The sequence below is a fragment of the Engystomops pustulosus genome, chromosome 7 (genome assembly GCF_040894005.1).
Source record: "Engystomops pustulosus chromosome 7, aEngPut4.maternal, whole genome shotgun sequence".
Lineage (NCBI taxonomy): Eukaryota > Metazoa > Chordata > Amphibia > Anura > Leptodactylidae > Engystomops > Engystomops pustulosus.
The window spans coordinates 40,429,743-40,456,769 of NC_092417.1; the positions used below are offsets into that span (position 1 = coordinate 40,429,743).

At 41.9% G+C, this 27,027-nt stretch overlaps 2 protein-coding genes across 6 annotated transcripts in view; one reads left to right on the plus strand and one right to left on the minus strand.

Moving 5' to 3' along the window:
* LOC140069640 (putative N-acetylated-alpha-linked acidic dipeptidase) overlaps window positions 1-24,341 on the minus strand; it is a 95,875-nt gene extending 71,534 nt beyond the window's left edge. For 2 of the 4 annotated variants that reach the window (XM_072115564.1, XM_072115561.1), the window contains exons 1-2: window positions 12,490-12,788; window positions 4,760-4,975 (exon numbers count right to left, since the gene is read on the minus strand). In XM_072115564.1, the coding sequence (XP_071971665.1) occupies window positions 4,760-4,953 (194 nt within the window). In that variant the 5' untranslated portion in view covers window positions 4,954-4,975; window positions 12,490-12,788. Of the gene's footprint in view, window positions 1-4,759; window positions 4,976-12,489; window positions 12,789-24,186 lie in introns of those variants that run through there. The other 2 variants (XM_072115562.1, XM_072115563.1) reach the window with 2 other exon arrangements.
* CAPN3 (calpain 3) overlaps window positions 22,037-27,027 on the plus strand; it is a 92,449-nt gene continuing 87,458 nt past the window's right edge. For both annotated transcript variants that reach the window (XM_072115559.1, XM_072115560.1), the window contains exon 1: window positions 22,037-22,632. In XM_072115559.1, coding sequence (XP_071971660.1) covers window positions 22,339-22,632 — 294 coding nt within the window. In that variant the 5' untranslated portion in view covers window positions 22,037-22,338. The remainder of the gene's footprint in view (window positions 22,633-27,027) is intronic.

Here is a 27,027-nt window from a genome sequence, read left to right on the forward strand (position 1 = left end):
AATCTGGCGCACCGTCTGACTGAGCATCCGGAACACTCCCCTTTTTTGTTTTGCATGCGCCAGAAATGTGTCTCATACACTTCTTAAATACCTGTGCAAGCAGTATGCACTGAAAAGAACAGGCAAAGTCAGACAAAAAACTGGCGCACAGCCCTTAGTAAATGTGGGCCAATGACTTCCAGTGCAGCTCCCAGTAAGAAGATGAAAGGGTTGCAGTGGATGGACTGTGCGAGAACAGAAAGTGACGTCACATGGACGCCCCCTAAACGAAGTTGACATCCTCTATTAGAGCTGTTGTCATGGTCCCCTGAATGAAATCTCCATGGCTGGCACATGTTCGAGATTGTCTTTGTCCCCTGACTTTGATGCAATGGCATTCAATATTATACTGTGCATGCGCTAGCTATGAACCAGCGCATGTGGAAAACGGCAGTCAGGGAGCAGCGATTTTGCTTTTCGGTTTGATGGAAATAATGCCAAGATCAGATATTCTTGCTGGCGCACCCATGTTGCTGGTTAAAAGATCATTTACATAAAAATAAAACGTAGGTGTGTTTAAAAAAACTATTAAAGGCTCCCACACAATGATATTATTATTTAAGGAGAGATTTGGGAGCTGATAGACATCTCCGAACACCTATGACACCCATAACACTTAGTCCATGCTTAGTATGACCTTGAGATTTAAAGGGTAAATCATATTTGGCAACTATTATCATAGCAGGAACCACTAGAAGTATAGAAACTGTTAAAACTTCCTCAACCAGAACTGTGTCTATTCACCGTAATATATTAACTGTAACATATTCATAATCTATACAGTATTAGTCATCTGGGAAATTATGTCACAGGAGGAAACAATATAAAGTCATATTTTGTAATATAAACAATGAACAATAACCTTTCAATATTGGAACAGAGAAACTTGTAGAACTGGAAGTCTATGGACAAGGAGTTTCACAATTTGTTACAAACACATTGGGGCTTATTTACTAAGGGTCCGCGGATTGCATCTCCGTCTAGTTTTCCAAGATTTTTAGGGATCGCGTCGCTGGGACAGGTATATAGAAGGGGATTTTGGCGCATGCAATCGGATTGTGTCGCAGCTGTGCCAGCTTTCATGCGACAGATTCGGACTTAGCGCGGGATTTAACTTTAAAATTGTGTCGCAAGAGAAAGCACTTACATACACAAGGAAGAAGGTGAACTCTGGCGGACCTGAACAGGAAAGCGACACATGCAGCATATCGGGCGCACAATCTTATTGAATCGCAGCACAGTGCATTGTCGTCGAACAATTGGCAACTCCGGGAACTCTGAGGGACTGGGTGAGTAAATGTGCCCCATTATGTTTGAGGCCACTGTTATAAGACTGTACTTTGGTCAGTATTTTGTATCAGGGGTGGGTCTAAATATTTCTATTATACCTATTTCCAAAATAAAATACTGATTTACTGTCTCTACTTCCATGCAGGGCGGCACCAGGGATTAGTAGCTCCTCTGTGTTCTGCCTTTTAGGGTAGTGTAACCCTGAACCATGTTCCCCACATCTGCAGCTGAATACTCTTCCATCATGCTATACATCATATTTTTCTCTGTAGTCTTTATCTTATCTGTGAGTAAAGCAGAAGGCTCTGCGTTCTGTGACTTCTCTTGGCATCCTTGATGTACTGAATACTTGAGTTCTAATGTTCTTTTTAGCATCTTTTTGATAAAGGTTCCACACATCCCCATATGTGTAAGATCTAGGGTTAGGTTCACACATTGAACAGACAAGGCATCTAGAAAGCCCCATTTCCAACAGTCTTGTAGTAAATACACCCTGCATGCTATTTTGGGCTTTATAAAGAGGGGAGTGGGATGACTGGGGTGCAGGCGAGGGTGCAAATTCCATAATTAATGTAGTTTCCCCCGGGATCACTTTTGGATTTACACAGAGCCCCTAAGTCAATCTGGCGTGTGGTGTGCCGGCGCAGGAAAAATTACGACAGACATTTGAAACAGCAATCTTAATGGGTTTCCTTCCCGTATTGAGTAGGGAATATAATTGCATTGCCTCTTTAAAAAGTAATCTAGGTACAATAAAGACATAGCTGTGGAGAAAACCACAAAGGTAATGTGGCAGGTAAAATTACTACTTTCTATACACCTTGCTACAGTGTATTATGAAATGTCTTTGAAGGTGTAGTCTGTTCTGCATGAAGCATGTTATAGAGCAGGAGGAACTGAGCAGATTCTACTTAGGGTCCTTTCTGCAGGCAGCGTGTTATAGAGCAGGAAGAGCTGAACACATTATACATGGGGGAAGGGGAGTTATAAAAGGTCCGGTGCCTGCACTGCTCGGGAAGTGTGCACCATCTTCACACACACTGCATCTGGCTCTCAGACAGATCTTTAATAAATAGTGATGGCTGCTGTGTGTCTCTTTGTCTGATCACTGGACACAGGCAGCGACGTGACCGCTGCCTACGTCCTTTGTACAACCCAGGTGCCATCGCCTCCATTGTCTAAGCCTGGGTCAAAGAGAAGAGCGTGGGAGCGATGAGGAGCTGGCTGAAGGGAGCGCTGGTAAGTGAATACTCTTTTTTATTTTGCTGTGACTACCTAGCCACTGGGAGTATGTGCTGTGGCTACCTATCTACTGGGGGTATGTGCCGGGGCTACCTATATACTGGGAGGCATGTGCTGTGACTACCTATCTCCTGGGAAGCATGTGCTGTGGCTACCTATTTACTTGGGGGCATGTGCTGTGGCTTCCCATTTACTGGGAGTATGTGCTGTAGCTACCTATCTACTGGGAGGCATGTGGGGGGTGTCAGGATTTGGAGTAGTGAACCCCCTGGACCGCCACGGACAATGATGTAAGTAGTCACCTGGGACTGGAATCTAAGTGGCATCCGGTCTTCACCAGTGCCCGCCGCAAAGCAGGTTGGTCTTGCTACATAAAAAATTGGAGAAACCAGCTCACCTTGCTCCTTAAGTGTTGAGTGAGGCACGGGCCACCCCTCTGCTGGGGTATACGTATACTCGTAGCACCAAGAATCCAAGGTCCAGCCACGCTCCAAACACTTGAAAAACCTTGTTCTTTATTAAGGCATTGAATAGCAGTACAGGGAATCCACTTATAACAGACACATCACAACTTACGCGTTTCGGACAGATGTACTGTCCTTAATCATAGCACAGCTAAGAACAAAGTTTTTCAAGTGTTTGGAGCGTGGCTGGACCTTGGATTTTTGGTCTTGCTACAGCGTGGTACAACCAGGTCATTCCACAGGTGCGACGTGTCCACGGTGCTTCCAAGGTCGAGGTACAGGATCCCTAGGCTGTCTCGTGGTCAGGAACAGGCAGACGGTCAAGGCAGGCGGCAATCATGCAAGATCGGAGATGAAGCAAGAGGTCAGGGCTGGCAGCGAAGGAGCAAAACACTGTGGAAAGCTTCCTCATAGGCATGAAGCACTAAGATCCGGCTGTGAATGCTGGGACTCGTTGGTCTTTATAGGAATCTGGGAAGTGGTCAGCACCAATCAGCGGCGCACTGGCCCTTTAATTCCGCAAGTGTCGGCGTGCACACTGGCCAGCCGGGGCAGTGTTGATTTGAATGAGCTCGGAAAGGGGCGCCGCCACGAAGAGGGACACGGGCAATCCGAAATCTAGATCGCAGGGGCACCCGTGACACTGGGACTACCTATCTACTAGGGGGCATGTGCATGTGGTACGGCTCTTACGGAATAACATTTTAAAATATGTGGCCTTCATGGCTCTCTCAGCCAAAAAGGTTCCTGACCCCTGCTCTAGGGGCACATTTTCTCTGTTTTGTCGGGACAGAGTGCAGCCGCGACACAAAACTGGCGCAGACACTTCATAAATTAATTTGCAAGATCCAAAGATGTTCTTTCCAGTGCAAAGTCAGACAGAAAACTGGGGCAGCCAGAATAATTAATCTGGGCCATTATAGAGCATGAGGAGCTCAGGCTTTTTACTATTTCTACTTGTTTTGCTCTTAGGTCCAGTAGGAGGTCTTATCAGAGTCTGACAGCCTTCCCTGCTGTTCTTACAGAGATCGCTGATAGTATTCCCTTATTGACTGCGCTTCTCCAGGCTTTTAGATAGATTACATCTGCAACACCCCTGCCAACGTATAGGCAACGTATAGGCCTCATGGACCTTATGCTCCTATTCCTGAGGACCAGTCTCCACGACCACTCCAGTACCAGAATCTGCTGTTGATCGTTTAGGCCTGTTGCCTGCTTCCTGTTCAATAAAGAACCGTGAGTTAATTTACACAATGTTGCCTCCGTCTGATCCCTGGATATGACTGTTTACCACAACAGGCTTCCCCATCCATTACCCAGGGACTTATCTTACAGACACCTAGGGGTCGCCCCAGGGAGAACCAGTACTTCAGCCTCTCACTCCATATTTCTTGCACACACCACCTGCTGGAGACCTGCCAGGCTGTAGGACAGCCCTCCGGTCCCCATATCAACTACCGTGACATCAGCGTAACCAAGGCTGCACTAGCCAACCACTCCGATATTCTGGGCCCCGGCTGCCTCCAGGCCCCAAGAAAAGGCTAGGCCTCGGTGGGGGATGTTGCACATCTATAATATGGTGTATAGGAAAAAGGAATAAATCCATCAGAATCTTGTTATTGTATACACAGTGGGGGAATTTGGAAGTTTTTTCTCCCATGGTAAAAAATTTAGCTCATATTGATAATAACATTCGATCAGTATATTGTAAAACTTTGTCTTACTGTAAGTTTTTGTGAATCTCCTCAGCTTGGATCTCCTGATGAAGTTGCCGGCTGTATTTGGGATCCCCGTCTTTGCTCATTCTCTTCAGCCATGAAAGTTGCGGATGAGTAATTGCAAAACGGCCAATTAATATCCCGATTACCAGGGACACCGCTGCCAGAGCTATGAGTCCAAGGACTTTCATCCGATGCATTGTGGCTATTTTAGTTTTTTACCTACGAGAAGAATGAATTCATGACTAGTTATATGAAGCCTAAGCACTTTCTTATTTGTCTTCTTCTTTTTTTGAAGTTATAATTCATCTATTTAGTAAGCAGTCCATTACCTGTGTAAAAAATTATAGTGCACCCATACACAGTGCACCCATGTGACCAGTATTGGAAGTTGAGAACAGGGATGGAAATCCCTAAAAATACCGGAATAAGGAAAATTGTAGTTCAAAACAAATAAGCACAACATAAAAGCAAAGTGCAGTCTGCATGTTTTAAATCTGCCTACTTGGTATAATCTGAAAAATAATTTACATTGTCTAATTTAAAAAGACCTGTCTCCAGAATTTTATTCCTCACACCAGGTAATACTTGCTAGTAAAGGGTAGTAAAGTCCTCCGATCACCTAAAATTATCTGCCACTAAGGCACTGTGCCTTAATTACTGCCCATCGTACTGATATGCAAATGTGTAAATATGCATCAACTTGTGAAGAGAAGAGTCACATTTTCCTTCTTCTTTTGACTGACAGCTCTGTGTCTCACCAAACCTGAGCAGACAGGAAAGTCCTCTCCCTGCTGTCCTTCTCACTGCATGGTGAATTCAGTAGTGAACACTGGGGCACATTTACTAAGGACTGTGCGCCAGTTTTCTGTCAGACTTTGTACGTTCTTTTATGTGCAAACTGCTTGCACATGCTCTGCACCACAAATGTGTCACATGTGACCCTTTTGTGCACTAGGCATCATGCAACACAATTTAGGGAGCCTTCCGGTGATCAGTAGGGCTGTGTGCCAGATGTATCATGCAAAGTCCAACAGAATTGTGTGCACACGCCCCATCTTAAAGGTACACCAGAAAAAAGTTGGTGAAAAAAGTTGGTGCACTCTGTCGGGGCAGTGCAGAGGGCGCCAGATTTATCAAGAACCTGCACCAGGTGCTCCAAGAACTGGTTGGACAGAGCTCAACAACTTTTACTATGGTCTATCTTTAACATGGGGCGTGTGACACACTTCTGTCTGACTTGCAAGTTAAATCTGGCGCATGGTCGGACTGCGCGCCGGAGCGCCCCTAATTTGTGTTGCATGATGCTTAGTGCAGCTGTGCCACAAAACGGTAGCGTGCGATACATATATGTCACGGACACTTCTTAAATACCTGTGCAAGTAGTTTCCACTAGCGAGAATGACAGAAAACTGGCGCAAAGCCTTTAGTAAATTTGCCCCAATATGTATAATTTTACATCAAATTTTAGTGCAAGTCCTACAAGCAATTAGTACCGTATATCTTTTTGATTTTGTATATAGTATTGAAGTATTTTATGACTTGCTCTCACACATCATCTCCAAGTCAATGACATCTTCCTTGATTAACTTCATTTTTCATAGAGATCTTGTTAAATATGTCATCATTTCCTATCACCAAGAAACATTTTATCTCTAGATATGGCTTTCAAGATTGTCACATCTCATTGTCACACTTTTCCTAGAATATCACAGCCCAGAGAAGGGATGGAGGTGTTTCATATGTCATCCCCAGTAGCACCAAGAGCATCTGTCACTTGATGTTGGTTGTGTGTTGGTATAATGTATTGGATGACAGGGAACCACTTGTCTGTAAGTATTAATGTAAGACTAGTCTAATTCCATATCACTTGTCATTGCTCTGGGCCAGAAGACCACAATGTGCGTCGCCACATACAGCACCTAAAATACTTGGATAATTGGTCTGGAAATGTAGGATTCTTATGGACTTTGAGTATTTACTGAATAGCTCTTTTATGTAGAATATACTGGAAATTAAAGGGAATTTTTCAGCCTGGTTTTATCAAGTAAGATATTGGCCCTGGAGATCTGTATAACCTATTTGTTATACAATTCAAGGGCTGTGAAAAATGGATTTATACTTCAATATTGTGTTGAACACCCTTGTCTCATCACATCACATGACCAGGACAGAGTTTTATCCAATGGAAGTAAGCAATGACAGCATCTATAAAATGTATAGGAAGTCACCGAGTGCGACAAAACACGTGGGGTGGCATGTGCCCAATTCTTTCCTCGTGATTTAACTGAGTATTGCAGGAATAGATTGATTGACTGGGATGGAAGGTTTAACCCTATGGATGTTTCTCACTTGATATTTACTTTGTCGGTTTTTGCCTGCTATTGAATCATATCACGCATAACAATTGTTACATCCACCCTTTGGACTTGCACAAGTCTGGTTCATTCTTGGGTGGAATTTGCAGATATCTTAAGGTGCCTCATTCATCTGTATAAACAATCATACGCAAGCAAATATAAGATGGGAATATCCAGATATCATACCGCTCAGGAAAATGGCAGGTTTTGTATTTCATAGATTAATCTCCATACCAACCCAACACAGGGGTGGCAGCATCATGTTGTGGGGTTGTGTCATCGTGAGGAAAGAACATTATGTGGCAATACTAAAGCAACATCTCAAGACATCAGGCAGTAAGTTAAAGCTTGGGTGCAAATGGTTTTCAATCAAATATACAATGACCCGAAGCTACTTCCAAACTAGTTACAAAGTGGCTCAAAGGAGTTTTCCTTCTTTTCAATAGATCTGTTCCATTAGAGATGTCTCTGCATCTGTACCTGTCTCCTTGCCTCCTTTGAAAGCTTCAGCCTTTGCCTGTTCCCACCATGCTGCCCTCTGCATATATACGCAACTTCCTGGTTTTTATTCTGTCAGTCCATCCAAATGGCGTCACCCACTGTGTGTCTTCCTCTCACAGTCCGTCTCAGTGACAGACACAGGAAGAGGGGAGTGGGGAGCAGGATGAGTCATAACTCTCCTGCTGCAGCCCCTCCTATTCATCAGAGTTCAGACATTTAAGCAAATATCCATGGAGAGTTAGCAGACAGCACTAAAGTAAGTATAAGGAATGCTGAATAACTTAATGAACATACAGGGATTATTATAAAGCCAGCAAAGGCACAAAAATGGGCCCAAATTCCTACCAACTATTGTGAGAACCTTGTGGAAGGGTGTCCAAAACATTTGACCCAAAATAAACAGTTTAAGGGCAATGGTACAAAATACTAATGAAATGTACATCAATTTTCATTTTGCAGGAGGTTATAAAAATGTCTTTAAAATTCTCTCTCATTATTCTGGTATTTGGCAAACATAAATAATCTTGGTAATCCTAATTGACCTAAAATTCTGATTTTATGACAGATAGGAAGAAAAACATCTCATGTCTTTTTATATAGTGTATGTAGGCTTCTGGATTTCTTATAACAATATTGGGAATAGGGTATAGACTGACGGTGGTCTGAACTTGCCCGTTTCTGTAGTGAATCTTGGAGAACACCATTTGGGGATTAGGCCCTGGTTCTGGGTGACACATTTCTATTCCTACACATTTGTAGATATTACATCTTTCCAGACTTTGCACAACTTTATCAGACTTCCCTGTTCACACCTAACTTCACTTAGTATGATTTATTCAAGACAAAAATTTAAATATAATATCAAAATTAGAGAGATCTTTTCATGTTATATTTGCTGTCTAATCTCAGAGCTGTCTATGGAGCACTTTTATATGTCCTCTTACTGTTAGCCTGGGGCTGTTTGTACTGTAAGAGTACAAATCTTATAAGTCATTCAATGCTTAGCTCTCTCTTCAATGGAGAAAGTGGTGGCCTTGGAAATCTACTCCCTATAGGTCAATGTCTAATATCTAGAAACACTAGGCAGTAGGAAAATTATTAATTACATTTTGTAAGGCTTACATTTAATATTTTGTCTTTGAGATGTAGAAGGACATGCTATAGGATGGAGTGATAGTCTTCTTTCTAGAATGTGTGAAGCCCTAAGGACAACCACAGCCATGACCTAGTGAGGTAGTCAGTTGTGTAAGTTCTGAGAGTTCAGGCAGAGCTGCGGCTTAGGAGAGTGGTACAGCTAAAGCCAACCTAACCCTATAACAGAGCCCAGAGATTAATGGAAAAAATCCAGAATATGCCCGGAATTAGGATCCAACATCTCCATTGCCAATCAGTGAAGAACCTTTCCAAGTGCACTCACCATCAAGTGTTGCCAAGCATGAATACTTTATAATTGCCTTCCCAAGAGTGGCTATAAAATATAAAACCAGAGTCATCTACATATAAATAAATGTGAGGCAGAACCACAGAGAGTATACAATGCTCAAATCAAAAGTGTATTCCAGGAATAAGTAACAAGCGTGCCATCATGTTATTAACAGGGGTAGTAACCAACAAGCGTCTAAATAATGAGAGCCATGAACCGTTTGTCAAGTGCCTCACTGGTGCTCCCAGGTTTTGGTTTGCCCATGAAAGAAAGTTCTAAAATTTGAACCCCCTAATGATACTTACACAATAAAGATCATTTTTAACCCCTTACTTTACAATTTTACCCAGTTTTATTGCTGATTTAGCTCCTATAACTCGGTGATGGTCAGTGTAAGATTCCAGAGTGTGGGCGGGGACTCTCTAAGCAGACACTACATGATTCCTCTGTGCTATGAGATGCTGTGTACAGGTTGTATCTACACTTTCATTTAGCTACTGAACATTGTACTAGTATAATATGTAGAAAAATGAGATGAGACAGATCAGAGATGAGACGATGAGATCCATGAAATGGATATAATGCATGAATGTATGAATGCTTATTTTTCATTCTTTAGTGTTTCAGATCAGATGCCGGGGCCCCCTGAAAGTGTGGGCCCCATAGCAGCCGTTATGGCTGCTACCGCTTTAGGTACGCCTCTTTATCCGTGAGTCCTTTTTCAACTTGTACATTTGCTTATTTAGACTTTGCTTGAACAATCCAGGGCTTACTGAGAATATCCACCAAGATGGATGGATGATCCTCTTGTAAACCCGACCACAATTTATAATTGAATAAGTAAAGTAGTAAGGGGGGTGGCGTCCTGATGGCATTAATAATAGGCCGTGCTGTGTACTGGCTTTTCTATGATGTTTGTTGTCTACAATCTTTATATTCTATTTTTATAAAAGAGTCTTGGCACAATGATAAATGACTGCAACGTGCACAATAGAATATTACAATACAGTGTAATCTACTTTCCATAGATAGTATTATAGTATTCAGGATGCATTCATTGCAAATTCTGACTTCTTAAAGGAAACCTACCACTTGTAGTGGCAGGTTTCTGATGGAAACCGGGCACCAGCTCAGGGTGAGCTGGTGCCGGGGCTTATTTTCGTTAGTGTTTTAAACCGCGGTATCGCGGTTTAAAACACTTTTTAAACTTTATAGCCGGCGCAGGCAGGTACGCGCTCGGCGCTTACCATGCGCGCGGCTCTCATTCACTTCCTATGTAGCCGCACGCACGGTAAGCGCCGAGCGCGTACCTGCCTGCGCCGGCTATAAAGTTTAAAAAGTGTTTTAAACCGTGATACCGCGGTTTAAAACACTAACGAAAATAAGCTCCGGCACCAGCTCACCCTGAGCTGGTGCCCGGTATTTCCATCAGAAACCTGCCACTACAAGTGGTAGGTTTCCTTTAAAGGGGGTTTCCAGGATTGATTAGGAGCAGTTAACCTGCTTGAAACGCGCTGACGTGTGGACTTTATTGCAACCTTAATGTTTTGAATATGTGCTAATAAAGAAGAATATTAAGTTTCCCATGAGCTGGACCTGCAATTGGTTTACTTGTGATTTAGCCCTTGCAGTGGGGTGGACCGTGCTCGCGGTGAATCGAATCAAATAAGTCTGTATTTTTAATTTATTTAATCTTAGTCATCTTGCTAATCTGGAACTCTATAGATTTTGTGAAACAGTAACCAGCAATGATGTTTAAAAGGGTTGACCCAAGTTTTAAATTTATTCTTACACACAGGATATAATTTTTTTTATTTTGGGACCTCCACATGTCCCAATGACAGGGGTCTCATTCTCTCATGTGACTGTAGTAGTAGGCCAGGAATATCCACAGTGCTGCACCATGGGTAGTCCCATACAGAATGAGGCAGCAGTACGCTTCTCCACCTGCTACTACATTCAAACATGGAAAATATGACCCCGTTACTATTATTGGTGGGGTTGAAGTAATTGGACCATTATATTTCATAGTAGTTAAAATCTGCGGTGTAATGATTGCAGATGCAGAGGGTGAGACTGCAATCAGGCCCTGGGATGGAAGGGTCCGCAGAACTGCCAGCTTACAGGCTGCGGACCCCTTCCATCCCAGGGCCTGGTCGCAGTCTCACCCTCTGCATCCCCAATCATTACACCGCAGATTTCCATGACAATGACAGGGGAAGATAATCAATTCTTTGCATGTAAAACACAGCCAGAAGCATGTCTGTTTGCTCTGCCACCACACACTGTGACATCATATAACGTGTACGGGTACACAGGCTGCTACAGGGGATGTCTCGAAGACAAAATTAGAGTGTGTGAGGTAAGTACTGTTTTTTTATTTTTTATGTTACGAGGGCCCTGTGACTGCTAATGGACAATTTATTAGTGAAGGGAGGCTGTTGCTGAATATTTTATTGAGGGGAGGCTGCTGCTGGACATTTTATTATTATGGGGAGGCTGTTACTGAACATCTTATAATTGCAGGGAGGGTCCTGCTGGACATCTCACTAATTAGGAGCAGTTGCTGGACATTTTATTTAGATGAGGATGCTGCTGTACATTTTATTGAGGGGAGGCTGCTGGACATCTTATCATTAAGGGAAGGCTGTTGCTGGACATCTTATTATTGAGAGTAGGCTGCTGGATATTTTATTGTGGGGAGGCTGCTTCTAGACATCTTATTAATGAGAGGAGGCTGCTGGACATCTTATTATTATGGGGAGGCTGCTGCTGGATATCCTATTATGGGGAAGCTGCTGCAGGACATTTCTTTTTTTTTTTTTTTTAAGTATTTTTTTATTTATTTTAACAAAACAATAAGGTTACATACAGTAATTTGTGTTGCAACCTAACAACATACTTGATTGCTTAGTGAACAATGGACATATATTTTGAACATTACAACTGAGTTGATCACTTAGTCGTACATTAGGTAGATCTTTATTAATAAGGTATATGTATTGTGCTGTGTCTGTGTAACACAAAGGTACATTTTCAGGTGTATGGGGACACCGGTCCAAACTTCACATTGGGGCCCCTCTGGTGTCTTGTTACGCCACTGGGTAAAATGTAGGAGTTAACCCCTTTAAGGTATAAATTCAAAGTAGGTGTCAAACCAAGAACATGTTTTGTGCTTTGAATAACACTTTTTATATCATTATAATTTGCCTAGAACAGCAATGAGATTATTATTTTACCAATTTCCAGCCGTAAACCACCAATGACAAGGGTGTTACTATAATCCCCTTTATCATAAGGTGCGTTACGATCAATACTTGTAATATCATAGACTACGGTAATATAAAAATCCTTCTATGTTGAGGTAAGTGGGGACACATCTTTTTTTACCACAGGGGCCACTTCTACTTATTCTACAATGTTGAATACACTCAGATAATAATAAAACATACCGTTTGGTGGAGTGTTGTTACCGTCCTGTAACCTGTTGGGCTCTTGTACATTCACTCCTGGGATGTCTTCAAGCAGTGATCGCTCTCCTCCAGTCTGTCTGGTTATATCCTACCCATCGATTTAAGGATCTTTGTACTTTCACATATGACTTCCTATCAACAATTTACTATTATTCAAAGTTCATTGAGTGTTTCTAGATTATAATGTAGATAAGTAACAGAAAAGTGGAGGAGAACAGCCAAGAGGATCCGGAGAAGACAGAAAACAGTGTCATTGCCAAAATTTTGCAATAATGTTATGGACTATTAGCCAATAATTGTTTGTAGCAACAACCACAATCCCTTAAGCGATCTGGCTTCATTGAGATCTGATCAGTGCGGATAGAGGAAGCTGAGAAGAATAATGATATTCATAAATAATAATCCATAGTCCCAGGAAGCAAGTTACATAGTTTCAGGTTACATCAGGTTTCATAGTCACACTATGAATTGTACAATTGAGTAGAGAAAAGCTGAGTATCTCCAGCAATTCAGACATGAAAAAAGTAAGAAATAGTTGGACATATTTAAAGTGTGACTAAACTTCCCACGCAGTTGCATAAAGGAATAGTACAGTTGATAAAAGTAAACTTTTAAATATACTTTATTACAGAAATCTGCTCCTTTGTCCTTCTTATTTAATCAGTTTGTGTAAATAATAATAATTCTTTATTTATATAGTGCACACAGAGTTGCACAAAGCATGACAAATTGGTCCCTGTCCCCAATGGGGCTCACAATCGAAACAACCTACCAGTATGTTTTGGAGTGTGGGAGGAAACTGGTGAACCCGGAGGAAACCCACACAAACACAGAGAGAACATCCATACTCTTTGCAGATGTTGACCTTCTGGGATTCGAACCCAGGACCCCAGCGCTGCAAGGCAGAAGTGCTACCCACTTAGCCACCGTGCCGTGTAAATCCGCTTTCTGTCCTCACAGGCTGAGCTCTCTGCATTCATAGTGAGTGTCAGCTGTATAAAACAGCTGACACCCAACTCAAACAGTTGCAGTCTGTGTTGGCACCGATCACGGCTGTTAACTTGATAAGTGCAGCAGTTAAGCTTGTTAAATGGGTTGTCCATTTTCAGCAAATAATTGATATACTAGAGTATAAGCCGACCCGAGTATAAACCGAGACCCCTAATTTTACCACCAAAAACTGGGAAAACCTATTGACTCGAGTATAAGCCGAGGGTGGGAAATGCATTGGTCAGTAGTATACAGCCAGCCAGCCCCCATGTAGTATACAGCCAGCCCCATGTAATATACAGCCAGCCAGCCCCCTGTAGTATACAACCAGCCAGCCCCCTGCAGTAAACAGCCTGCCAGCCCCCATGTATTATATAGCCAGCCCCCATGTAGTATACAGCCAGCCCCCATACAGTATACAGCCAGCCCCCATGTAGTATACAGCCAGTCCCCATGTAGTATAAAGCCTGCCCCCATGTAGTATACATTTGTAGGGTACTGTCAAATGTGGCGCACACAATGATTCAGGATGACTCGTCGGGTATAGTTAAGAGGATCGTTTATTACTGGTCTCGGAACACAACGCGTTTCGGAGTATTAGGAACTCCTTTCTCAAGTGATAAGAGACTGCCGTGCAGGCGGTAGGACATCTGTTGCAGCGGCTATGTAGTATACAGCCTGCCCCCATGTAGCATACAGCCAGCCCCATGTAGTATACAGCCTGCCCCATGTAGCAGCCTGCCCCATGTAGCATACAGCCTGCCCCCATGTAGTATACAGCCTGCCCCGATGTAGTATACAGCCAACCAGCCCCCATGTAGTATACAGCCTTCCCCCATGTAGTATACAGCCTGCCCCCATGTAGTATACAGCCAGCCCCCCGAAGTTTGGCAAACAGATAAGACAAATAAACTTAATACTCACCCTCCGTCGCAGCCTGATGTTCGTTGCGGCTCCCGATCCACGTCGCGGCAGCGGCTCCAAGCGATCTTCTATCTTCTCTTTGCAATAGCTGGCAGAGACGTGTCCGTGCGATCTACCAGCCGGTGCACAGTATGATGCGACACCACCGCATCATACTGTGTGCCGGCTGGCACATCGCACGGACATGACTCTGCCAGCTATTGCAAAGAGAAGATAGAAGATCCCCGGGAGCCGCCGGGAGCCGCGAAGTGGAGGATGAGTATTACGTTTTTTTTTCATTGACTCGTGTATAAGCCAAGGTGAGGTTTTTCAGCACATTTTTTGTGCTGAAAAACTCAGCTTATACACGAGTATATACGGTAGCTCATGTTAGGAAAAGTTATACAGCTTTCCAATAGACTGTCTGTATCTATTCCTCACGGTTTTCTAGATCTCTGCTTGCTGTCATTTTACATGTTTACTTCCAGTGGATAGAAATCTGTCCATGGTTTTGTGATGGACATGCAGGTGTGTGAGGCATTAATGTCATTACTCTCTGTGATAGTAACGGCTCGTGCACATGTCTGTCCACCACATAACCATTGACAGATTTCTATACAATGGAAAAAAACTATGAAGCTTCCTATAGAATGACAGAAATCAGAGATCTACAGTATATCGGTAAACTATATAACTTTTCATTACACAAACAATATCAATTATTTGCTGAAAGCGGGCAACCCCTTTATGTGCTTGCCATAATTAATAATGCCGATGCCACGCTATTAGAGATCAGTAGTAAAATTATAATATACTGCAATAGTGTATTATTGCAGTATATTGTATTAGCGATCAGACCCTCCAGGGTTAAAGTACCCTAGAGGGCCTGAAATTATAGAAAATTATAGAAAAAATGTAAACATTTTTAAAAGTTTAAATCTTCTCCTTTCCCAAATAACCAGTAAAAATCACAAACATGATAGGCATCTCCATGTCCCAAAATGCCTGCTCTATATAGAAAAGATTACAGGCGGTCCCCTACTTAAGAACACCTGACTTACAGACTACCCCTAGCTGCAAATGGACCTCTGGATTTTGGTAATTTACTGCACTTTAGTCTTAGGTTACAATAAACAGCTTTAACAGTTATCAGAGGTGTCTGTAATGAAGCTTTATTGTTTTTTTTTTAAATCCAATTGTCACAGAGACCAGAAAAATTTGGACTCGGGTTACAATAATAAAGTATATAGTTCCGACTTACATACAAATTCAACTTAAGAACAAAGTTATTGGCCTCAGAATTTGGCAAAAAGGCTATTTATTTTGTACAAAAGATTTACATTTTGTTTAAATCTACTAAAACATAATATAACCTGTATAAATTGGATATGTCTGTTATTTTACTAAATAGAAGAATAAAGATGAGGTGTCATTTAGAGAGCACAATAAAAACCGTAAAAACACAATCCACAAGTAAAGGCAGCAAATTTGCTTCTTTTTTTTTGGTCAATTTCACCACACTTAGAATTTTTTTTATAGTTTCCAGCACATTGCATCAAATATTAATTGGTGCTACTAAAAAGTACAATTTGTACCAATGGTACCTAGTCCATACACTTCTCCGTAAACGGAAAGATAACAAAGTTATGACTTTTGGAATGAGGGGAGTAAAAAACAGAAAAGCAAAAATGAAAAAAGGACTGAAAGGGTTAATGTACATTCAATCTTTAAAGCACTGCTGCACAGTCCCTCCCCATGATGTAGAAGGCTTTGGTTTTATCACACCAGTACACCACAATGCTTCAAGTCCAGCTACAATCTTGGAATATCAATGCATTTATTACGGTTCAACTGCTGCTGCTGCTACTAACGGCAGCACACGCCGGTGTAAGTACACGGATCTCCTGGCCCATTCTTTTTTTTACCATTCCACTTACAACTACAGTAGTTTCTCTATACATTACAAAAGGAATTTTTATTTTTGCCATCAATAGTTTTAAGAAAATATAAATGTAAACAAATATGCGAGATGTTAATAAAACGACCACTAGGTGGCACCGGCCTTCTGGCCATGGACAATAGTGATTGTGAGGGCTTAACTAGTTCATCCCTGGTTTCAATGCATAGTGATCTGGGTGCATCTGGTACAGCGCATTGTATTCATGATACTAGACCAGTGTGTATGGTCCCTCAGACAGTACAGATGCCTCTACATGAGTATAAGGAGTGTGGATAAGAACATGATGTCACTTTGTTTATCATCCCTTTATCACTATGTCACTTTATTTATAATACCTGTACTGTGATGTCATTGTGTTAATTAGACCTTTACTGTGATGTCACTGTTTTAATAATAACTGCACTGTGATGTCACATGTCAATATCTAATTACTGTGATGTCACATGTCAATATCTAATTACTGTGATGTCACTGTTTTCATAACAACTGCACTGTGATGTCACTCCGTTAATACCTAATTACTCTGATGTCATTTGGGCAGATTTACTATTAAAACTATGCCAGAGCTCCCGTGTAAATTGTACCCCAAAATACAACATGCATTTAGGGCTCACAAAGATTCCTAGCTAATCGATAATGTAAATTTTGACTACACGGTCCATTCATGGATGAAATATATAATTCAGTATGAGTCCCTACTGAATTTAACCCATGGTCTATATACCATATTTTTCGGACTATAAGGCACACCTGATTATAAGGCGCACCTTCAATAAATGCCTGCTAAAACATCTAGGTTCATACATAAGGTGCACCTGATTATAAGGATGAATGGCCAGCAGGTGGCAGACCTGTGCACAGTTCAAGGCAGCTGTTGTCTGTAAGTACGGTTCATATATAAGGCGCACTGGACTATAAGGCGCACCTTTGATTTCTGAGAAAATCAAAGGATTTTTTGTGTGCCTTAGTCCTAGTCCGAAAAATACGGTACAGTGATCCAAGGACTTTCACTTCAGCGGCAGACGATTGTGTTCAATCTGTGGAAACAGATCCATACATTGGTCTGATCCCACAGACTGAACAATTATTCCAAATCGGAGTCTTTGCATCATACAAGCTAGTGCCACTACGGTAAGAATGGTTATGGCTTTGTGATCCTGGATTTTTTTTCTTCTTTTTCTGCTTTTCTGGTGTCTCTATGAGTTTTACTACCAAAATCCATCATGATAAATCAGGGGCACTTACTCATAGATCCAGGTACTGTGACTGTGTAATCTTATTATATTTGTTGCATATTAAAATTATGCTTTTGAGCCAGAAGGGTACTGGAGGTGGGGTTACCAGAGCCCCTTCATGCTGCAGCTTCACAAGTTGTTACACTGCCCCCCATGCTACCTCATTAGTTCTCCCGCTTGATGTAACCTCACTATATCACTGAAGCAGAAGAAGTTTCAGCACACAGGTGGGGGCAGTGCTCCTGCACAGTGTAACAGCCTGTGAAGCTGCGGCAAGGAGAGGCTCTGGTAATAGCATTATTAGCCTATCTTTAAAACTTCATTTTGGCCATGGATAACAAATATAAGAAGATTACCACAGTAACAGTGCCTGGAGCTATGAGTAAGTGTCCCTGGTTTTTACAAAAAGTCCCAATTTAAACATGTGGAATCAGGTGATAATTTAGAGAACACTGCAGAAAAGTAGACAATGGTGAACTGTGAAGGAAGGTTGTCTCCCTGGTGTACAAGCCCAGTTTTCTGACGTACAAACCCTGAAATAATCACAATTCCTTGTAGACCACCAGGAACTGTGACTATTTCCCCATTTACAGCACCTTCACGGCAAGCGGGTATAAAGGGCCTGACGTATGATGTTATGCCTGGCAGCTGCCCGCCAGGTTCCTCCTGATATATCTGGCATGGCAGAGTGGCTGTTGTCATATGCCAGGGCATGTTGCACTTCCATGTGATATATGGATAACACCTGAGGTGTCATTTTCATTTCTTAAAGTGAACCTGTCCCCGGGAATGTGATTTTTAGCTGGTGACAGGTTCCAATAGCCGATGCTATGCTTATTTAAAATACCTTTGTCCGCATTTTGAATAATTTATGTAGTTTATATCAGTTTAATTCACATTACCTGGCTCCCTGCCAGCAGCATGTGGTGAGTCCTGGGGGAGAGGCTGTTGTAGCTTGAGTTTCCTCATGTATTATACCTCCCCTCCACACCAATCCTCTCCCTCCCCTGCTGCTGGCAGGGAGCCAGGTTATGTGAAATAAACTATTACAAACTACTGAAATGCTTCAGAATGCTGACAAAGGCATTTTTAAAATCAGCATAGCAGAGGCAATTTTAACCTGTCACAAGCTAAAAATGGCATTCCTGGTGACAGGAATCTGTAGGCACTATATAAATAAGGAATTAATATTATTATTAATGGCAATTGTACTTAACCCCTTACGTCAGCTGCAGATGTATGGAGAGGGCTCATGGGCTGAGTCTTAAATGCAGGTTTCTAATGTACTGTAATAGTTAAAGATGGGAAACTAATGTAAGCCAGGAGAGGAGGGCACCAAGTTTGCCAGTTACACGCTCCATAATTCTTAGTGGCAACCCTGAGTGTGACACTACTGTGTGTATTATGACTGTGCTGTGATATCACTGTATGTATTACATATTTACTCTGACATCAATGTGTGTATTATCCCTGTACTGTGATATCACTTTGTGTATTATCCCTGTACTGTGACATCACTGTGTGTATTATCCCTGCCCTGTGACATCACTGTGTGTCTTATCCCTGTCCTGTGACATCACTGTGTTTATTATTCCCGATTGTGACACCCCTGTGTGTATATTATCTGTACTGTGACATCACTGTGTATATTATACATATACTGTGACATCACTGTGTATATACTGTGACATCATTGTGTGTCTTATCCCTGTAATGTGATATCTCTGTGCACCATCCCTGTACTGTAACATCACTGTGTGTATTATCCCTGTACTGTGACATCACTGTGCGTATTTTCCCTGCACTATGACATCACTGTGTGTGTTATGTCTGACTGTGACACTACTGTTTGTATTATTCCTGTACTGTAGCGTCACTGTGTGTATCATTTCTGCACTGTGACATCAGTGTGTATGTTATCTCTGCACTGTGACATCACTGTGTGCAATATCTCTGTACTGTGACAGCACTGCGTGTATTATACATGTACAGTGACATAATTCTGTGTATTATCCTTGTACTGTGACATCACTGTGTTCATGATCTTTGCACTGTGACATAACCTTTGCCTGCACTGTGACAACAATATATTTACCATAGGGCTGGGGTGACATCACTGTATTTATCACCACTGTGTGTATCATCCCTGTACTCTGACATCACTGTGTATTACCCCTGTACTGTGACATCATTGTGTGTATTATCCCTGCACTGTGACATCACTGTGTTCATGATCTTTGCACTATGACATAACCTTTGCCTGCACTGTGACAACACTATATTTACCATAGGGCTGGTGTGACATCACTGTATTTATTTATCACCACTGTGACATTACTGCATCTCATGGATGACAATCCAGAATCACAACATTTGTCACATATTTACGTTAATATTCTAATATTTTTAACACCTTGGAAATAACCAGCCTGTGACTTGTTTGGGTGTCAAATCTAAGAATCAAGTCTACAATGTAAACAGTAAAACAGTAGCAAAAAAATCAAGTGACAGCATTATCACAAAATCTTTATCATCTGAGCCCTTTCCTATTTGTGTAAGAATAGATCATTTGTTTTGACGCATTTTAAAACAAAACGGCGCTAAATAAACTTCTCCTTATACATTTATGTCTTAGATTTTAATGGGTGAAAAGGGTTAAATACACCCAGGGCTCGCCCCACAACAGGTGGCACGCTGCGGGTTGGGTGTAGAATATCATGCGGTGTAAAGTAGATAATGGACGGAGCTTGTAAGTTCCAGCAACAGAACGCAGTAAATTATATATTCTACAGTGTAATCTCTTATGTTCTTATTGTATAAGTGAATGTATTATAGGTAACAACAACATGTTCAAACACCTGAATAAGGGCTTCCCGTCCTCCCCCAATTATACAGCAGCGGTCAATTTGCAATTGGTTGTATTTTTGTGATTTCTGATAAGATTCTATTGTCACACTAATGGGCCATGGAGGTAGCTGCTGCTTTATTGTGGTGCCGGACCCCTACATATTGGGCCCCTATGCAGCTGCACATTAGTCTGATGCAATAGAAACACAAAATACAAGTTGCTGTTACAGCTCACCACACAACGGTTTCCATGTTGTGCCGGATAGCGAGAGGAAGCTGGGTTGGTTCTGGTATAATTCGGTGTAATCTCCAGCACACAAATGAGTAAAATCCCTAAAAACTTTAATGTTCCATTAAAAATGTACAGCAATAATTGAATGCATGTAAAAGGACCAACACATTCCAAACTACATGAATCTTGAGTTATTAACCATGATTAAGAACTCAAGATTCATGTAGTTCGAAACGCGTTGGTCCTTTTACATGCATCTCATGTTTGTTGTACATTTTCAATGGAACATTAAAGTTTTTGGGATTTTACTCATTGGAGTGCTGGAGAAACCTCTTTTTCCTTGCACATTAGTCTGACCCTGTTGTCTTGTATGTAAATATTATTCTCACCTATTAGAGGCTGTCTTGGGGTGGGGTCATGATGTAGGTGCAAGATTTGGTTCTTTGTGCTTTTTGCGTTTCAAATTTATCTGTTGTTACAAGGGCATGTGCTAAATTTTATTTGAACCTATTGCTCTGCATATGTATGATTACAAGCATACTTAATGTTCCTTCCTATGGAGACAATCCTATGGTAGCAGGTCATATATGCATAGAGTATATCTATACAGGCAGTTACAGGTTACTTACAGGATAGGTTCTATAGGTTTGCTCTTAAGTTGAGTCGGAACTGAATATTTTATAATTGTACCCCAAGACAATTTTTTTTTTGGTCTGTGGCTTCATTGCAGACACCTTTGATAACTGTTATAGCTATCTATTGTAGCCTAGGGATAAAATACAGTAATTTACCAACATCCAGAGGTCCGTTTTGTAAGTAGGGGTCCTCTGTAAGTCGGGTATTCTTAAGTAGGGGACTGTTTGTATGTTGTTTCCTGTTTTAATTTTTTTTTCCTTTATGTGGGGTCCTACGAGACCAACCTTCATATGCTGTATCTACTGTGTGCATTGCATCTCCAAATGCCCTTTAATAAAGTTTTTTTGTTAATTTAAAAAATATATTATTATCACCTAGATGTTAGTGGCAATTACTAAGTACATGCAAATAATTATATAAAACTTAACAACTTGTAACTGTTTTTGAACTTTTTATGTTGCTGATTCCATTGCTAGTTCCCAAATCAAAAATGTTGTTACCGTATCTTCATCTTATTACTGCCCAAATCTGCATTACTCCTTTTTTTCCTAGGCCACAGAATATGCAAAACAGGGCGATGTGAAAGGCGTCGGTGAGATTTCCGATTAGACACATTTATCAGGAGGAATACACCTTTCTATTCCGGCAAGTTGTGACTGGGTATGTGTTCCCTGAGGCCTGACGATACGATTAGAGGAATCTGTAAGAGCCTCTGTGTTTATTTTTAGTAGCTTGGCAGGAACTTCTTCGGAGCACCAGGGCAGGGAAGGCAGAGACTTTCCAAAGTTCACACGACAACCTGCTGGAAGCTAATGCACTGACACTAAGACCGGCTCGTGGATTTCCTTGGAGGGATAGCTGGAAGGAATGGTTCTCTCTAACCTTATGCCTACACACGTGAAATTAAAATAGGAAAGTAACCACCCTGATAGAGAGAGGTTGCACCACCGAAGAACTTCCTCTATTCTCAGCAGTTGCAAAACTTTTGTGTCTGTATTATTGTGCACTTACTTCTCTAGACACACATGCCGTCAGAAGTCGTAGCCAAGATAGTACAGCCGACGGGATCTGGCACAACCACCACCACCAGCAGTAGCAATGAAGCTGCACCAGGAGGTGTTGGTGGTGGAGGGATCTACTCCGCCATCATCAGTAGGAATTTACCCATTATAGCCGGGAAAGAAAAGAACTTTGAGCTACTAAGGGATAAATATCTACAGAAAAACATTCTTTTTGAGGACCGAGACTTCCCACCGAATGACACTTCTCTGTTCTATAGTCAAGCATGTCCGGTGAAGTTTGAATGGAAACGTCCTCCAGTAAGTAATATTTTGTTGATATGAGTAATATTGAAACTATCGGGCATTGCGGGAGACTAAACCGCCAGGGATTTGGGTTCCAAAATGTGCCAACATCAACCTTTAGAAAATGAATACATAACCTATTGGAGATGGACCCGTAAGCTTCAGACGCAGAGTGATGCGGAGTGATGAAAGGTAAACTACACCTGCGCGTTGCACATACGCCTGAAGCCGCTATCTAGACCCAGTTTCTATTCAGTTTGAGGAAACTGAAGTTATTGCTAAAGATAAAGATTTGTGACATTTTTGTGCTTTAGTAGACTCAAAACTGCTGACAAGTTCCCTTTAAAGGCGTTCTGTGACTGATGTAGATGGAACAATGGCTGAAATGTACTATTTGTGTGCAAAATGTAAAACCCCATGAATTCATCTATTGAAGGAATGATTGATATGTAAATTGTCTATACGAGTGGTCTTTGTGTATGACACTGCTGGTATATATATGACACTTTGTGTATGTCACTGCTGGTATATATATATATATATATATATATATATATATATATATAATGAACCACGGAGTCTATCCTATCCATAGAGCCTTTGGTATGTAAATAGTGAACCTCTTAAGCCAAATATCCTATTTCGGCTTTCAGTTGTCTGGTGGAGTCTTCTATGGTTTTTTATATTTTATTTTATTTGATAGTGATAGTGATTTTTGCTGTTTAAAATACAAAAACTCATGGCACCAGAGAAAATTCAATACTACCTGTATAGACATCTGACTTCATATTACATCTACATATCTGTAGAGGTGAGATACATTTTATCATCTGCCATCAAGGGAACATATTGCAATTAAAACACAGTTCGATCAACAGGGAGTATGTAGAAGGCTTGCACTAGGCTGCTAAAGAATTATGTGAATAAATTCTATATAACTTACATAATTACATAGTTAGTATGGTTAAAAAAAGACATTTGTCCATCAAGTTCAACCAAGGACAGGAAGAGATGTGAGGAAACACAGTTCTAAATAATATTATATGACCACCAATGTTATTTTTCTGTATAAAGACATCTAGACCCTTCTTAAAGCTCTCTGCTGTCCCTGCTGTGACCAGCGTCTGAGCTCGGCTATTACTGAAATTCACAGTTCTGACAATAAAGAAGTCTAGTTGCCTCTGGAAATTAAACATTGTTTTCTCCAGATGCAGACAGTGCCCCATTGTCTTTTGTAATTCATCATTTATGGATTGTAGACACTTCTAATTTTGAACAATGATAGCTGAGTATCACACCCACTGCCAGAATTAGAATTACCAGAGCATCCAGAAAACAGAATATTTTCCCCTAAAAAACTATATACTTGTCTTGTATAATAATACACTGCTTAAAGACACTACTGCATTTTCAGCTTTCAAGTTCCCTTTAAGAGCTGCAGAGAAATATAGGGCATGTATTTACACTGAGTCACTGAATTACAATATAATTGATCCTTTGATAATGTTATCTAAAATAACAAATAAAAATGGGCGCTTCCTGACATAACATAGTTGGGCACACACTAACCTGAGCAGATACAACGCTGATGTAAGCCTGGATCAGGAATCCATAGGGTTTTTGCAGTTATTCTGCTACTTCAGTTTTCCTCCTTGGTGCAGTCACCCGGGGATCGGGAGTGAGCAATGGAGACGGATGTGCATGTCTTTTTGGAGAATCCTCCCTGCCCCAGAAATCAGAGCACTGCGGCTAATCTGGGAACTTGTTGTGGCATGATATGTAGATACCAGATGCACAGAAGGAAGATATAAACTGTGATTAGAGATGAGCGAACACTAAAATGCTCGGGTACTCGTTATTCGAGACGAACTTTTCCCGATGCTCGAGTGCTCGTCTCGAATAACGAACCCCATTGAAGTCAATGGGAGACTCGAGCATTTTTCAAGGGGACCAAGGCTCTGCACAGGGAAGCTTGGCCAAACACCTGGGAACCTCAGAAAAGGATGGAAACACCACGGAAATGGACAGGAAACAGCAGGGGCAGCATGCATGGATGCCTCTGAGGCTGCCTAATCGCACCATTATGCCAAAATTATGGGCAACAGCATGGCCATGACAGAGTGACAGAATGAAGCTAGATAGCATCTAAAACATCCAATAATTGACCCTGACACTATAGGGGACGGCATGCAGAGGCAGCGGCAGCAGGCTAGAGAGTGGCATGGCGACATACCCTAATTGGACTCAGGCTTCAAACCAATGGGTGTCAGAGAGGAACCAAAGGAGGTGAGCAAGAAGCGCTCAAATAATATCGGTACATGATAAAAGTTTGCCAGTATATTTTGTGGATTACACAGCAGGGTGGCGACAAAGTTAACATGGAAGCCATGAAAACAACCCAAAATTCTGCCTGACACAGCTCGTTTGATAAGGGGACCATGTATGCTTACAGTTCATGCCAGTCGCTGCACTGGCTGCCAGTCTCCTTTCGAATACAGTTTAAAATAATAATAACCCTCATCCATAAAGCTCTGTATAATGCTGCACCCCCCTACCTCTCCTCTCTTATCTCAGTCTATCGCCCAACCCGTGCTCTTAGATCCGCCAGTGATCTTAGATTAACCTCTACCCTAGTGCGGACCTCCCACTCGCGTCTCCAAGACTTCTCTAGAGCTGCACCAATTCTATGGAATGCTCTGCCCCGGACTATCAGACTAATACCTAACCTCCAAAGTTTCAAACGTGCTCTTAAAACCCATTTCTTTAGGCAAGCCTATAACACTCATTAACTGCATGAAGTTTTAACTCTTCTACTAACCCGTCCTGTGTCGTCCTCCCATCTGTTATCCAGCAACCAACAGGCACCAGACTTCTCTGCAGTCCCATTCACCCTGGACCTGGTATATAAGATGACGGCTGAGCGACAGCAATTCCATTTATTATATTTTTTTCTATTCCCTAAGAAGAATGGCTTGACCATTAAATATTCTTTTACCTCGTGTTACCCCATCATCTTCATAAACCGTAAGCTCTGGCGAGCAGGGACCTCACTCCTGTTGTTCCATACAAATGTTGTGCTCTGTTACATTACATTTGTATTTGTTTCCTATGATTTGTAAAGCGCTACAGAATATGATGACGCTATATAAATAAAGATTATTATTATTATTATTATGGAGGCAGTGAACTAGTAGTAGATTAAAGGTGCTGCAACTATGTTAGTTGGATCTTGGGATGGAGCTGGCGCTCTGCAGCCAGGCGAGCTTTCGCCAATCCAAGCCCCCTTCTCTAGGCTACTCCCCAAACAGCATTTCTAAGAACCTTTTGTATAAGATCAAGCGTTCTTATAAGTTTAGGATATGGCGGGTGAGGGGAATGTAAACAGATGCGCAAGAAGCGCTGAAATAATATCCCTAAATGGTAAAAGTTTGCAAGTATATTTTGTGGATTACACAGCAGGGTGGCGACAAAGTTAACAACTTTGATGTGGAATGCCCTGTAATAGCTCTTGGGCGGTGTGCCTTTTATCGCCTAGGCTCAGCAGTTTCAGCACCGCCTGCTGTCGCTTAGCGACGGCACTGCTGCTGTGCCTAGAGCTACCGACTGATGGCGCCATGCCCACGGATGGTAATTCGGAGGAGGAGGAGGTGGAGGAGGGGTGGGAGGAGGTATAGTAGGCCTTTGAGACCTGGACCGAGGTAGGCCCCGCAATTCTCTGCGTCGGCAGTATATGACCAGCCCCAGGGTCAGACTCGGTCCCAGCCTGCACCAAGTTAAGTGTAGTAGCGTTCTTATAAGTTTGGGATATGGCGGGTGAGGGGAATGTAAACAGATGCGCAAGAAGCGCATGATGCGCATGGAGCTGGCGCTCCGCTGCCAGGCGAGCTTTCGCCAATCCAAGCCCCTGTCTCTAGGCTACTCCCCAAACAGCACTTCTAAGAACCTTTTGTATAAGATCAAGTGTAGTAGCGTTCTTATAAGTTTAGGATATGCCGGGTGAGGGGAATGTAAACAGATGCGCAAGAAGCGCTGAAATAATATCCCTAAATGGTAAAAGTTTGCCAGTATATTTTGTGGATAACACAGCAGGGTGGCGACAAAGTTAACAACTTTGATGTGGAATCCATGAAAACAACCCAAATTTCTGCCTGACACACCTCGTTTGATAAAGGGACGATGTATGGAGGCAGCTATATGGACGACTTTTGGAGGTAGCAATGGAGACAACGTGTGGAGGCTGCTATGGAGACAATTTAATTTGGATAGTGCCTGTATGTGGCAGTCCCAAACATTTTTCAAACCAGAGGAGCAGGTAGGTGGCCCTCCAGTAAAATGGAATAGATTGAGTGCCTGTATGTGGCAGTCCCAAAAATTTTTCAAACCAGAGGAGCAGGTAGGTGGCCCTCCAGT